This window comes from Pituophis catenifer, unplaced genomic scaffold (assembly GCF_029215685.1).
Source record: "Pituophis catenifer annectens isolate HBS135680 unplaced genomic scaffold, rPitCat1.0.hap2 SCAF_6, whole genome shotgun sequence".
NCBI lineage: Eukaryota > Metazoa > Chordata > Lepidosauria > Squamata > Colubridae > Pituophis > Pituophis catenifer.
The window spans coordinates 71,241,875-71,256,195 of NW_027256886.1; the positions used below are offsets into that span (position 1 = coordinate 71,241,875).

The 14,321-nt window shown below is 35.9% G+C and overlaps 1 protein-coding gene across 1 annotated transcript in view; it reads right to left on the bottom strand.

The window, feature by feature from the left end:
* PCDH15 (protocadherin related 15) overlaps nucleotides 1-5,310 on the bottom strand; it is a 403,619-nt gene extending 398,309 nt beyond the window's left edge. Inside the window, exon 1 of the mRNA XM_070946499.1 lies at nucleotides 5,220-5,310. Within this exon, the coding sequence (XP_070802600.1) occupies nucleotides 5,220-5,310 (91 nt within the window). The remainder of the gene's footprint in view (nucleotides 1-5,219) is intronic.
* Between the last annotated feature and the right edge of the window lie 9,011 nt (nucleotides 5,311-14,321).

Consider the following 14,321-nt stretch of genomic DNA (forward strand, 5'->3'; position numbering starts at 1 on the left):
AAGCAGAAAACAACTTGTTATTTGCTCTGTTCCTAAATTTTCTACTTCAAAATCAGGATGTTTCAGGTTGTCTACTGGAAAGGAGAGACAGGCAGAACTTTGTTTAAAACTAATTACCTACATCACTTTAATTTGCTTAACTCTGAAAAAGAAAGAATTATAGAAGATTTGGCTTGCAAAATCCAACACAAAAACAAGTGGTGCCTCCATTGCAAAGGTTTAGGGTTATTTGCAAACTAATTGTCTGAGAAACAGGAAATAAAGTAAACTGGCCCTGCTAAAATGCATGAGTATGAATTGTTGTAGCAAGGGAAAAGAAGATGGTGAATAAATTGCTAAATTAAATCAGAAAGAACTCCCCAGATTGTACTTTCGCCATCGTAAGATGGGGTATGTATTAATTCTGGTGCCACAAATAAACTTTACAAACAACCTCATTAAATGGAATGAGAGATTTGTTGGTCTCATATCAGCCCTTTTTTAAGGCAAATGGACAAAAGCTCCTTTCAGTTTAATCAGGGTCAGCAAAATTTCATTGGATTCTAAGGAAAGGAAAGGAGAACAGTTTAAAAATTCAAGATGCACAGAATGTCCCACATTAAGAATCCAGTCTGTTCTTAATAAAATTCATGACACAGAAGTAATGTGAACTAAAATTTAGGACTACCATTGTGTAGAGCAGAGTTTCTCAACCTTAGCAACTTTTAAGATGTGTGGACTTCAAGTTCCAGAATTCCCCAGTCAACTCTCACTCTTTCCCCATTTTAGGCTAATAAAAAGAAGAAAAAGGGAGTTCAAATATTTCCTCCCAACTCTGAATTCTAAAGAGGAATACCAACTCCCGAAGTCTCAGAAATTCTGGAGATTCCAATTACAGTGTTTAATCTTGAAGTCTTCCTAATATTATTTCACTTCACTCCAATAGCATGAAATTCACAACATTCGAAATATTTAGATAGCACAATATGGGAACACCTTGTTATTTTATAGTATATAGTCATAGCAGATTTGATAAAACTGTGCTTCTACCCTGTCTGAATTTATAATTAGAATTGTAGCTATGATTGCTTTCAACCATAATTGTAGGCCATACCTTTAAATGCCATTTTTGATTGTTAAATTGTCTAAGTTGCCATGGCTGACTTATGGTAGATTTGGCAGCTAAGAATCTAGTAATTTCTTCATTAATCAGCTTAGCCTTCTTTCCTCAGATATGTATAATAACCCCAAAATCAAGGATGTATTTTCCTTATTTTCTTATAATTTTAAAATCTCTTTACTTACTTAGGATTCTTTTCTCCCTCCTAAAACTATTCTCAACAGCATGTTTCAGGACACAGACCTTTAAATTGACATCTATGTTATTTTAACACACCACATTAAAATATTAAAATATTTATTCATTTGTGAATGCACTGGCCGTTCTAAACTGAGGAAGAATTCTGTTACAACAGTACATTTTTCATGTTGAAAATGATAGTTATGGTTCCTGAAAGAAAAATAAGTGGGAACATCGTCACTGCAATTTTAGGCTTCTGTACTATACTATAACAATCACATTTTGCAACCGTAGCTCCTAAACCTGCAAGTTTCCTTCAAGAACTGTTTTGATTAAAATAATTGTCAATAACATGAAATTGTAATGGTAAATACAGCAAGTCACAAAAGGAAACCCAGAAAATATTAGAAGATAATTTAAACTGAATGTTTTTATTAAGTTATGTGTGTGTGTGTGAGAGAGATAGAGAGACAGTTTGGTCTAATGCTTAAGAAGGCCTTAAACTAGAAGCGAGAAGACTGTGGATTCTAGTCTGCCTGAGGTAAGAAAGGCAGCTGGGTTTCTTTATATATATATGAAGTAGAAATGAAGATTTCTACTTCATAAATATACAAAGTAGAAATCTTCCAGCATATAATACCCTGTTTCTCTGAAAATAAGACATCCCTTGATAATAAACCCAATCGCGCTTTTGAGGGCATGCACTAAAATAAGCCCTCCCCAAAAATAAGCCCTCCACGAAAATATTTAAACACATGCGCAGCCGGTTTCCACCATTTCCTCTGGTTAGGGTTAGGGAGACAGAGCTGAAAATGAGGTAAGATGGCAAGTGGAACCCTTATTATTATTATTCCAAAATAATAAGACCTCCTCGAAAATAAGACCAAGCACTTATTTCGGGGTCAAAAAATATATAAGACAGGGTCTTATTTTCGGGAAAACACAGTATTAGTAAAAAGAATTATATTTTACCAAATGGAGATCCATTTTTGATTAAAAAAAAAAAACAGAAGGAAACATATCCGCCAAGTAGATGAAAAAGCAAAATAATTGGTTATAATCAAGTTTCTTTATAGCAAATTTACTTTTTGATCAGTTTTGAACTACCGGAACAGTAAATGTGAGTTTACTGAATGTGAAGAGATTTTTTTTTTTAAATAAGAATTTATACATTTCAAGTTAATCTATTTCCCCAGTGATACCGAAGAAAAGCCTCTATATATCAATATTTCCTTCAATCTCAATATTCCACACTCTTCCATGGATATTAAAGGGAGAACCATACCAAAACCCACCAAAATGTTGTTGGATATACTGTGAAATATCACTGGGTGTGGGCCAGAAAGAGTTCACTCTTTCTGTGGAAGGAAGAACCAAAATATATGTTTCTTCCTGTCCCCTGAGAGAAAATTCTGTCAGTAAGGAGAATTACTTTCACTTGTATAAAAAAATCAAATACTTCTTGCTACCATTAATGTCACTATAAAATCAACATTGAAGCATGGTAGTGGCTATGCACAATTAGAGTGGACATTAGCCCTGAAGTGCTATACAAGCATTCGACACACTAACACCTGAATACCCCATTTCAAGACAGAATTTTTAGATCCATCAATTGATGACCAGGTAAAACTCTGATAAATGCAGCTATCAATCTGAACAAAAGGAAGTAATCTAAAGAAGCAAAATTTCTTATGAATACAGATTGGCTAGCCAGGTAGTTTCTCCTTACCTTACAGATAAGTACCAGAGAACCTCTGATTTAGGAAGGCTATGACATTCGCTCCTCACACTAAATGAATCATGGCCCTTTAGAGGACATGTTTATACCTGGTGGAGTAAGCCAGTAAGGCAGCCTGATGCATTTTGTTGCCAAATAGGTAAATAATGTCCCTTAATTCCCACAATTTCTAGGAGACAAAAAGGCTGGAGATACACACACAAATTTCTGATATCATCATCTTCTTTTAATGACCCCATAATCCCTTGTCTGGGCAACTGAATGGGACTGAGTGTTTACTGGCTGGATGCCCTTCCTGTCGCCAATGCGGAGTTATATCCATCAGATATATTCTCATCGTGCCCAGAGAGAGAAATATATGCCTCTACCTAGGATCGAACTCACAGCCTCCTGGTTGTGAGGCAAGAGCTCAACCTCTAGGCCACCGCACCACTCACACCACAACTTTTGGTATGCTGATTAAAAAATGGATGCTGCTATCTATTGTTATTAAGAGTGCAGTGCAATCCATACATAACAGCAGTTCTACAAAGAGATCGTTCTATGCCAAATTCTTTCTGCCACATTTCATAGAGGTTAGACAAGGAAGACAACATGTATTGTTTGATGCTGTGTGGTTTTGAAGAAGTAACTACCATTTGGAAATCATTATTCTTAGCAGTAGCAATATTCCAAATAATAGTTAGGTGATGACAAGCTGGGGATATATATCTACAGGTTATTGCTTCCTTTGGAAAGAGTTCAATCCAAGTTTTTGAGAACAATTTTTTTAAAGAATCTCGAACATGTTCCTTGTTATGAAGAAGGCCTACTCAAAATGAAAACTTCCACATTTTAATCTTTTCCCATTTCCCTTTTTCCAGCCAACTTGATCCCTTTAATTATGATCAACAACTTTCAGTCTTTATGGTGTCAGGCAGGATATGCTTAAATGCAACTTTATGGTTTGATGGGCAGAAATGTGCATTAGGGCATTTCAAGCAGCAGCCCACTGATTTAAGAGTCACAATCAGATTTTTCTGTTCTACCCAGAAACACCTTCTTCAACCACTCTGCACATCTTCTCCAACCACCTAGATATCATAGCTGCCTAAAACCTCCAAAATTCAAAAGGGCTTTTACCTTGTTTAATTAGATTCAGTCCTTCCAACACTTGTTACTGCAAGGAGATTCCAAAAGATCCCCTTTGAACAAAGACTGGATCCATGCAGTGAAGGAATGATTAAAATGTTGGAATACGTTATTCTGAATTGTCCCCCCCCCCCCTCTACACAGGTGCTCACCAGGAATTATCATCTCTATTTTTAATAAATATCTTGGTCATCCTTACTTGTTTAATCTGGTTATTGTGGGATCAATCTGATTTTATTTCCTTGACCACAGCTAAACGTACAGTTTGTAGTTTGAGCAGTATGCTGTGCTATTTGCTCTCACTCCATTTCCTCGAACCCTTTTTAGATATTTTAGAACAATTGTATTGGCTTGCAAATAAATCCCAATTGTACAGAAAATCAATGCCTCCCTATGTTCACCGAATGCCAGCGCATGGTATCTTAATTTACACTTCTGTCAACAGTGGCAAAAATAATGCTAAGACAAACAAACAGACGATAACAGATTGTCCCCATTACATTCCAGTTAAAAGCTATGGACTTATGCACTGTAAAGGAGTGGGTACACAACCCACAGGACTCAGCCCGCTCAGAACTGGACCATGCAAACAGCAGATACACACGCTTGCACTCCTCAGTTTGCACAAGCAGGGGGCACTTGCGCACATGCATGAAACTCCATTTGTGTGAGAGGCGGGTGCGCCTGCCGCTCACACAAATGAAGCTCCATGCGCATGTGCAAGTGCTTGCTGTCCATGCAAATGTTTGCACAGAACCATTTCCTCTCTCCCTTCCCCCACCAGTCCGTGAAACCGGAAAAATTGGGGAACACTGCAGTAAAGAACTGCTATGCTTTTTATTGACTATGTACTAACTCTGTGGCCATTGGCGGTTGAGAATGTTCTCACAAAGCAATTTGCATAGCAAACATAAATTGAAATCCTCTTACGATATGGAAAAGAAACTTGCAATGTATTTGTTATGCTTGTTCCAATCATTTCTTTCTTTTTTTTTCCCTCTCTCTCTCATGGGACTCTATATAAAACTGTGTAGTAACAGGGAGGGAAAAAAATAAGCAAACACTTACCATCATCATTTTGGGCCAAGCAATCTATGAAGGCAACTGAAACGGCAATGCTTATCGCTAACCATTTTGAAAAGCCAGGCTGCTGTAGCATTTTATGTCACGCTTCAATCAAGAGAAAGCTAGAAAAAGAGAGGGTTTATAATTAATATATTACTATCAAAACTGTGCATAAATTAACAAGAGCGCTTTTTCATTTAGGAAATGATTCCAAAATGACCTGTTTTTGCAGTTTGAGAACCAAGGCTATGGGGGAAAAATAGCATTTAAAAAAAAAAAAAAGATCAGTCCATTAACATAGCCTTAAATTATCCTTGTTCTGAAATACTGTAGGTTAAAGCTCTGGCATGGAAAACTTCCCAATTATCCAAATTTTTAGGAAAAATCTTTTCTCCTTTGTAACTTGCCCCTTCATTCCTCGCAATGCTTTTAACAAGCTGAAACCATCCAGTTCTTTTTTGTTGTTGTTTGTTTTTTTAGTGTGTCTACTTATGGAAGAAATTATTGTGGTTTGAACTTGTCCTCTCGTTGTCCATTAAAGGACACAATCGCAATGCCAGCTTTTACCATTAGCCCTCACCACATTGACTGAGAGGGTTTCCATTTGCATTCCTAAAACAATTCAGGATGGCACTGATTTGACCACTGCAATTTCAGATATATATCAACAGCATTGTGAAAATTAAACTTGTGGAAATTATTGAGCTAATGCATGTGACATATTCTGACCACTGAAAGCGTACAATGTCTAAATTGCAATGCATAGCTAATACATTTGTCCCTCTCGAGCAGACTGTTGTTACAAGTTGTATTTGGATATACAGGTACTCCTTGATTTACAACAGTTCATTTAGAGACTGTTCCAAGTTACATGATCAACGAAAAAATTACTTATGACCATTTTTCACACTTACAACTGTTACGGCATCCCTCTGGTCATGTGATCAAAAATCAGATGTTTGGTAACTGGTTCATATTTAGGATGGTTGCAATGTACTGGGGTTATGTGACCACTGTGAAGGTTTTTGCAATCTTCTCACAAGCAAAATCAATGATTAAGCCAGATTCACTTAACAACCATGTTACTAATCAACACGTGCAGTGATTTACTTAACAACTGTTGCAAGAAAAGCGGGGTAAAACTCATTTAATAAATGCCTCACTTACCGTGTTTCTCCGAAAATAAGACCCTGTCTTATATTTTTTTGAACCCTGAAATAAGCGCTTGGCCTTATTGCCATGCGCTCAAAAGCCCGATTGGGCTTATTATCAGGGGATGTCTTATTTTGGGGGAAATAGGGTAGCAACATAATTTTTGGGCTCAATTGTGGTCATAAGTTAAGGACCACCTGTAAATTAATACCCTGGCTATGCTACCTAAAAATGATGGAATCTAGGCAACATTTTGATGGTTATAATGTTCCTACCTCCATTACAATAACATTGCCCAATCTTAAAATCATAGTTACTTTATCACAAATACTTACTTAAGTCTTTCTGCAAATTAGCAATCATAATGAAATGATAAGTTATACTGCCAAGTCCCCATTGTGTAAAAATAAAACCGAATAAAGCCGAAAATTAAACATCCCCAAATAAAGCAACAGAAACAAGAAAACTAAATAATAAAGGGAAGGAATAAAGGGTTATATTACAATAATGTCACTGTAATTTTTATAGCAATACAGTAGAACACTACAGGATTAACCATCTAATTTAATAATTTTCTTTCTGTTGTTCCATAATTGTGTGACTGTATCTTAGCTTTGTGAGCCCGGCTTCTTTTTTGAGTCTATTTTCTTTCTATTGTTTCTCTCTATTTTCTTCCTTATTGTTTAACAATTGCTAACATCAAAACTATTCTACTTTCAGACTAAAATCATTTCAATCACTGCTATCCTTTTTCTCCCATAAGTCTTTTTTTTTTCTTTTTCTATCAGAGCTGTCCTGGGAGTTGATGAGAGAGCTTGACTGAACGCTCCTGATATTTCAACCCATTTCCCCCTCTCCCTCCCGGTAGACAGGATAAAAAAAAAATCCAGCATCAGTTGTTTCAATTAACTAAATATTTGGGAACATTTAGGAAATAAATATTGATATATTTGAAATGCAGCTAGAATTCTTTTAAAATATAGACGTAGAACAAAGAACAACATAAATGGATAAAGTAGATTTGTTTGAAATGGAACAGGGTTTCCTACATGAGCAGGGGATTGGATTAGAAGAACTCAAAGTTCACTTCCAACTGTTATTCTGTAAAGAATGAAGGATGACAAAATTGATTTTAGACAAGTATAAACCATGTAACACAAGTATAATAATTCTCCCATTCAGTCCCTTGGTGACCATACAATTCGCTGCATTTCCTGACTTGTTTCAGGATGCTTTTAATTATAGCTAGAAAATAGGAAGTTGGCAGACTGCAAAAGCACCAAACACATATTAATCTGCCATAAAACCCCAAAGGTCTCACAGGGTTACATCTTGTTTTCCTTCTAATTTCTGATTCTCCTTGTTTCCACAGCATCTTTCATTTCATTTCATTTTTCAAGACATTTTAAGACTGCTTCCAACACATATTTTTAATTTGTCCTCTTTGAACCCAGGTCTATTGCCTATCTACCATTTAACCCAAGTTTTAGGCAAGAATGTAGAATGTACCTACATCTGCTTAAAATCGTCATTTAGAAATAAAAGGCCTTTGAAGGTTATTTAACAAATCTTTAAAAATATTTTTAGAGGATTATGTGCTTGTTTATCTACTGCCAGTAAAATGCCTTGTGACATTGTTGTGAACAAAAGTTCTATATATTAGGAATTTCATTTAAAAAGAAACACAAATCTTCAGTGACGGGGAATGAAGTTTAGTTCTAAGTTAATGAGATCAGTAGTAATGAAATGCATAGTTTCATGGGTCCTATCATAGGGATAGGACTGCATGTGATTTTATCAAGAAATAACAAAAATCTTTATATAAACATTTGGTTGTCACTAAGCAATGCATTCCAAGGAAACAAAGCAATGGTATGCATACAGTAATCATTCTATATATATTTATATGATAAAAAGAAGTGCATAAAGCAGATCAGGGGCCATATTAATTTCCTGTGGGCATTGTACTAACTTCATTCTAGGCTTGATTTATTTTAGGGAAGCAAAGACCAAAAAATACCTACGTATGATATCTTTTACCAACAGATATGACAGGACATAAGCAAATTATATGCCATTCATTGATAAGATCCAGACAAGGTTGTCAAAAAAAAAAAATGTCCATTTTGTGGGTTTATTAAATTAAGATATGCTGTAGAATAGTATTGCTTGTTTGAATTTTTTATATAACATACAAAAGAAATCCATTACACTGGATGATTCAGAAAGTTCTAAAGAGTAGGAAAACAATGCCCCCTCAAGCCCTCCTAACAGTGTGTGAATCACTCAAGAACTTTTGCAAATATTTACGAAAGATAACTCATTAAACATATTTCCATAGTAATTTTACAGCTCTTCTATTGGTTAATTTTTTTCATTTGTCCTGGTACTAGGTTGGAAATTAGAATGCATCATTCCTGTGTATGGGGAAAAAACAACTTCAAAGCGTTTTTCCTTCCTTCCTTCCTTCCTTCCTTCCTTCCTTCCTTCCTTCCTTCCTTCCTTCCTTCCTTCCTTTCCTTCCTTCCTTCCTTCCTTCCTCCTTCCCTCCTTCCCTCCCTCCCTCCCTCCCTCCCTCCTCCCTCCTCCCATCAGCTGCAGTTCAAATATTAGCAATAGATGACAAATATAATTCTAATGATTGTAACCTCTTCAGTAGGTCATAAAAATTGAATAAGTAAATATAGAAATCTTAATATTCACAATACTATTATGCATTCAGAATAAACAATCCAGAAAAGCAATTAAAAATCATAACCTGCAAATAATACAATAAATAAGCAAATGGGAGCATTTATCATTCAAAGACCCACTTTAATAGCACCATTTTTAATAATTGTTGAATCCTAAAAGTTGGAGAGATGATTGAATTTCAGGGACCAATACAGCAACAGAAAATGTGTTTGTTCTTTTACTAACAATAGTAAACAACTATTAGCTGCAAGAGCCTGTAGAAGATGATGAACTTTAGACAGAAGAGAGAATCACCTTGAAGGACAGGAAAAATAACTGCTACCAAGACCTGGGCCAAGAACCTAAATTGACTGAATGTCTTAACCGAGTTCCTTCCTAGCTCCCAGAAAAAAAAAGGGAGGGAAAGACATTCAGAGGTATAGGATTCTGTTTCTATAGCTGTTATAAAGAAGTGGTCCTGGCCTACATGTCATTGGTTTCTTAGTCTGGTCTACTATGTATGGCTGGAATGAATAGGATAAAGGTAAAGGTAAAGGTTCCCCTCACACATATGTGCTAGTCATATGCAGACTCTAGGAGGTGGTGCACATCTCTGTTTCAAAGCCGAAGAACCTGGCTGTCCGAAGATGTCTCCGGGGTCATGTGGCCAGCATGACTAAACACCAAAGGCGCATGGAACGCTGTTACCTTCCCACCAAAGGTGGTCCCTATTTTCTACTTGCATTTTTTACGTGCTTTCGAACTGCTAGGTTGGCAGAAGCTGGGACAAGTAATAGGAGCTCACCCCGTTAAGCTGCACTAGGATTTGAACCGACCTTTCAATCGACAAGCTCAGTGTCTTAGCCACTAAGCCACCACATCCCTCTATGAATAGGATACTTGAATGTTTATCTCAGAAGAAGCATAATAGAAAATCAGTTTCTTTGAAATGTTCTAAGATATTTTAAAGAGTTTTTATCTTCATTACTCATTGTAGCTGAGAGTGAGAAATTGCTTTTAATTTTTTAAAAAAGATTATTTATCCCAGATTAGCTACCTTCCTGAAAACCATGTTGTTCTTGCTTCCTTGGTTTTGCTAGCTTGCCATTAGCAGTTTCTCCTGGAAGCTCTGATTTAGGCAGATCAAAATTGGATTGAAGGAACAGTCCTGGAGATGCCTTAATGGCAAGCATGTGGGACTTTGAAAGTGAGAATCTGTAGGAGGACCGGCAGAAACTGGGGGCAGAGTTAAAAGAGGGATCAGCCTAGAATCCCTACATAGCTATAAACAAACCAAGTCCAACCTCCCTTGAATTCTGTTGAACTTTATCTAATTCTAAGATGATAATTCTTAGTTGAGAATATTCCTCTACAAAGACATGAGTAGCAATAAATTAGTTTAATTGAATCTTCATGTATGGACCTGATTTTTTTCACCTGACAGAATCAACACTTTGAATTGTGCATGGAGCTGATAGGAAGCCAATGCAAATTCCAGAGCACTATGCTCATGTTTATATATACCCCACCCCAAAATCGAGTCTTTGTTGCAAGATCCTCTTGTGCCAGGTATGGGTATGGGTGCAAATATCACACCTACTAATTTTGGATAAAAGCCCTTCTAGTTACCATCTTCATATTCAGCAGTGAAATCATGGACATGTCCAGGTCTGAATCCCTACTGAAAAGGATCCAATGAATTTCATCTAGACTGCCTTGTAGCTGAGTGCTAATCCCCAAATTGATAATTTTCCGATACAAGGTACTCACATCAGCTCATGATAGGTCTATTGAGGAAGGAGCACACCACTACTTCCTTCTGAAGAGGGATTTGCCACTTACTTAATTTAATCTATCAACACTTCTCACAACTCTCTAAGAGCTATAATAGATAGGGATTATGACCCCCAAAACCTGGGACAACATACTTGGTTCATCAATGTTTACAGGCCAGAATCAATTCATTATTGTGCTACTATGCATTATTGTATTATGCATTATTGTGGTGTCACCACAATAGATTCTGTGCATTGAGAAGCTAGACTCTTGTGCAATAATATTTACATATTAAACCTGTACCCAGTTTGTTTTGTTAGACAAGGACCATGGTGTGACTTAATACTAGTCAATAAATGTACTCATAGGAAGCATTACTATAGTTCTTCAGCTATATTATTTTGCTAAATGTTTGATTTACTGCCAAAAGGTCATAAAAAAGATAGTCATGAGAACATACATCAGCATGTCATATGCAAAATGTCCCAAATAAGGTATTTTGCTTATTCATTTATTCATAACGTAGGCATCTAAGTGGGATACTTTCAAAGAAGAAGAGATCATCTGACAATAGACACAAACCTTGGGGGACTGTCATAGCTTCTTTTAATTCAATCTTAAATTACATCCAGATACCGTATGTAGCTGAAAGCTACAGCTAGCTGAATCTTCACTTCAGCTAGAAATTTATATATATTTCTTCCCTTTTTGGCCAGCAAGACTTACTTTGCTTTTTGAAGTTTCTCTGAATAATTGTTCACCTTCTGCCTAATATCCCTGCAGTCTTTTTAAAAGCTGAGCTAGGTGAATTCTGTAGCAGGTTAACATCCCAATCATAAACATGCTTACTCAGAAATAAATTTCTCTATGTTCAATGTGGCTAACTTCCAAGTATGTATGGAATGCAGCCTATGGATACAAAAGTGCATCCTTCAGTTTTAAATGTTAAATTAGATTCACATCTACTTCTGAGGAAGCTAATGTGCTAATTTACTTATTCCACTGCCTGCGAGGCTCACATGGTTGTTTAAATAATTCAAAATATACCAGAAGGAATTCAATGAAAGCCTTCTACTCACAAAAAAATATTTCTGTCAGAGGGACTGAAGATTCATAAATTTGCCTTCCTGATAGTTTTCTTGCCATCCTATAGGGTTTCCCCATTCTCCAGAAAAAATCTGAGCTGATATAGAGGGAAACAAGCTCCTTCTAGATGCAACATCACCTTAATATTAGAAAACATGGTTTGGATTTTGTCCAATGTCAGTATAGAGTTCTACCACATCAACTTTTATTTACAAGAAATATGTTCTTATCTTGGCAACTCAGAGAAGGACACAGACTTTACTATTGGCTGAGGAAATGCACAGGAATGCAGCTTATTTGTTCCTGAAATATGTGAGTGGCACCAACCAAGACAGAGAAACAAAGAGAGAAAGAAGAGACAGAGAAAATAAATTTAAAGCCCATTCAGAGCAGGTAGACAGTGACCCAGTTAACACAGGATGATTATAAAGAGGCTTTAATGTAGCAAAAAAAAAATATTTAAAAAATCAGAAGTTGTCTGATAGCTCCTCTTCTAACAAATTTTACTAAATGGCACAAGCTTTTGTGAGCCACATTTCACCTCATCAGATGCATTGAATGGCTACACTGAAGTAGGACTGTTAAATGAATAGAACTATTTTGAATAAAAATTGCTAGTCGAAAAAGATGCTATAAAATGTATTCTGATTTTTTGCTATCCAAGACTAACATGGCTCTTATTCTGTAATATATTTAATGTGGCCAGAAATTCCCAGATAAATAATTATGGTAGACGCCAGTTGCACTTATAGTGCGAGATTTTTCTTGCAAAGACAACTTCATTTTTGCTGTTTTGCAGCAAAATAATTTTCACAGCAGCAGTGAATAAAACAGCAGATGAGCTGTATGGATTTTTATATATATATATATATATATAAAACTGTAATAGATCTCTGTGCCCGGCTATAGCACATTTCATTCACACAACCGATGGGCAATATATCCAGCCAAGATTTCTGAATATATGGAAGCATATTTAAACCTCCTTGGTGATCTAGCTATGAGGTAACGATAAAAAAGAAATCAAGAATTGGTTTTACTGTAGATACAAAGCAATGAAAAATTCTTCCAATTCGGTGGGATTGATTCGAAATATAACCAAATATGATTTGCATATTTTCACAGCAAACACTTTACATTAAAGGATCATTCATCACTTTATCTTCCACATATTCTTATGAATAGCTGCAATGGTTAGATATCTCAGCAGACAGGGGGGAGAAAAAGAGTACAGATAGTGTTTGGAAGGCAACTTAAAGACCCCCATATTTCTTATCTTCTATGAAAGATGTTCTTTTTCAGGTGTTATAAACATCTTCATGATTGTTGTTTTTCTCCTACCTTATAAAAACTGTTATCGCCAGTATTCTGTAACCCTTAAAATTATGTCTTTCTTCTCTAAAATGATACTTTCTGTATCTCGGCATGGCACTTATAGATGCATTTAATTGGGGGTGATTGTGATGGTATTTTAAACAGAATGGCACCTGCACATTAAGTCTTACAGTGCATAACAAGTAAGATATAAAGCCAATGAAAGATAATGCCATGCCTACAAACTTTGATAATAAATCCTTAGTTGCTCTAAAGGTTTCTACAATGACTTTTCAATTTCTGGTCAATTGCTTTTATGCTATTTCTTTGTATAACCTTGCTATTTTAATTTTCAAGAAAAAAAAAACATTAAAATTTAACATCTGTTACATTAGTAACAGTACTGGATATTTCATGGAAAAACCAATAAAAGTGGGCCTAATTAGAGCCTTAATTTTCAGTTTTAACTTAATAGTAAAATATTATTTTTCTTTATTAAAAAGTATAAAGCAGCAGAGAAAGAAATCTTCATCCACAGCTGTGGGGTTGTTTCATGATGCATTATAATATCATTAGGATTTCATTGCCTAAGTTGCTGCTGGGCTAAAATAAATGAAAAACTAAATGTGTAACAGTGCCCAGCATATTTTACATAAAATAGTGGCACAATAACATCACACATGGATGTCCCATTCTGGCCTAGAGGTGGAGCTCTGGGCTCACAATCTTGAGACTGTGAGTATGATCCTAGCCAGAGACAGATATTTCTTTCTCTGGGCACAATAAGAATATATCTGCTGAACAAAACTCCGCATTGGCGACAGGAAGTGCATCCGGCCAGTAAATACTCAGCTCCATTCAGTTGCTCAGACTCCACCCCGCAAGGGATTATGGGGTCATTGAAAGGAGATATATATGTCCCATTCTCTGAAACAAACCACTTCTTTATTAATTTGAGGAAACAATTTCATACAACTTTAGCTTGCTCCACAACAATCAGCCACTGCTGAAGTGGCTTTTTAATCCCAAAAGTGTATTTCTGATCCATGTTCTATTAAACTAGAGTTTTGTAATTGGCTTTAGTTTAGTTAAATAATTCTAAAT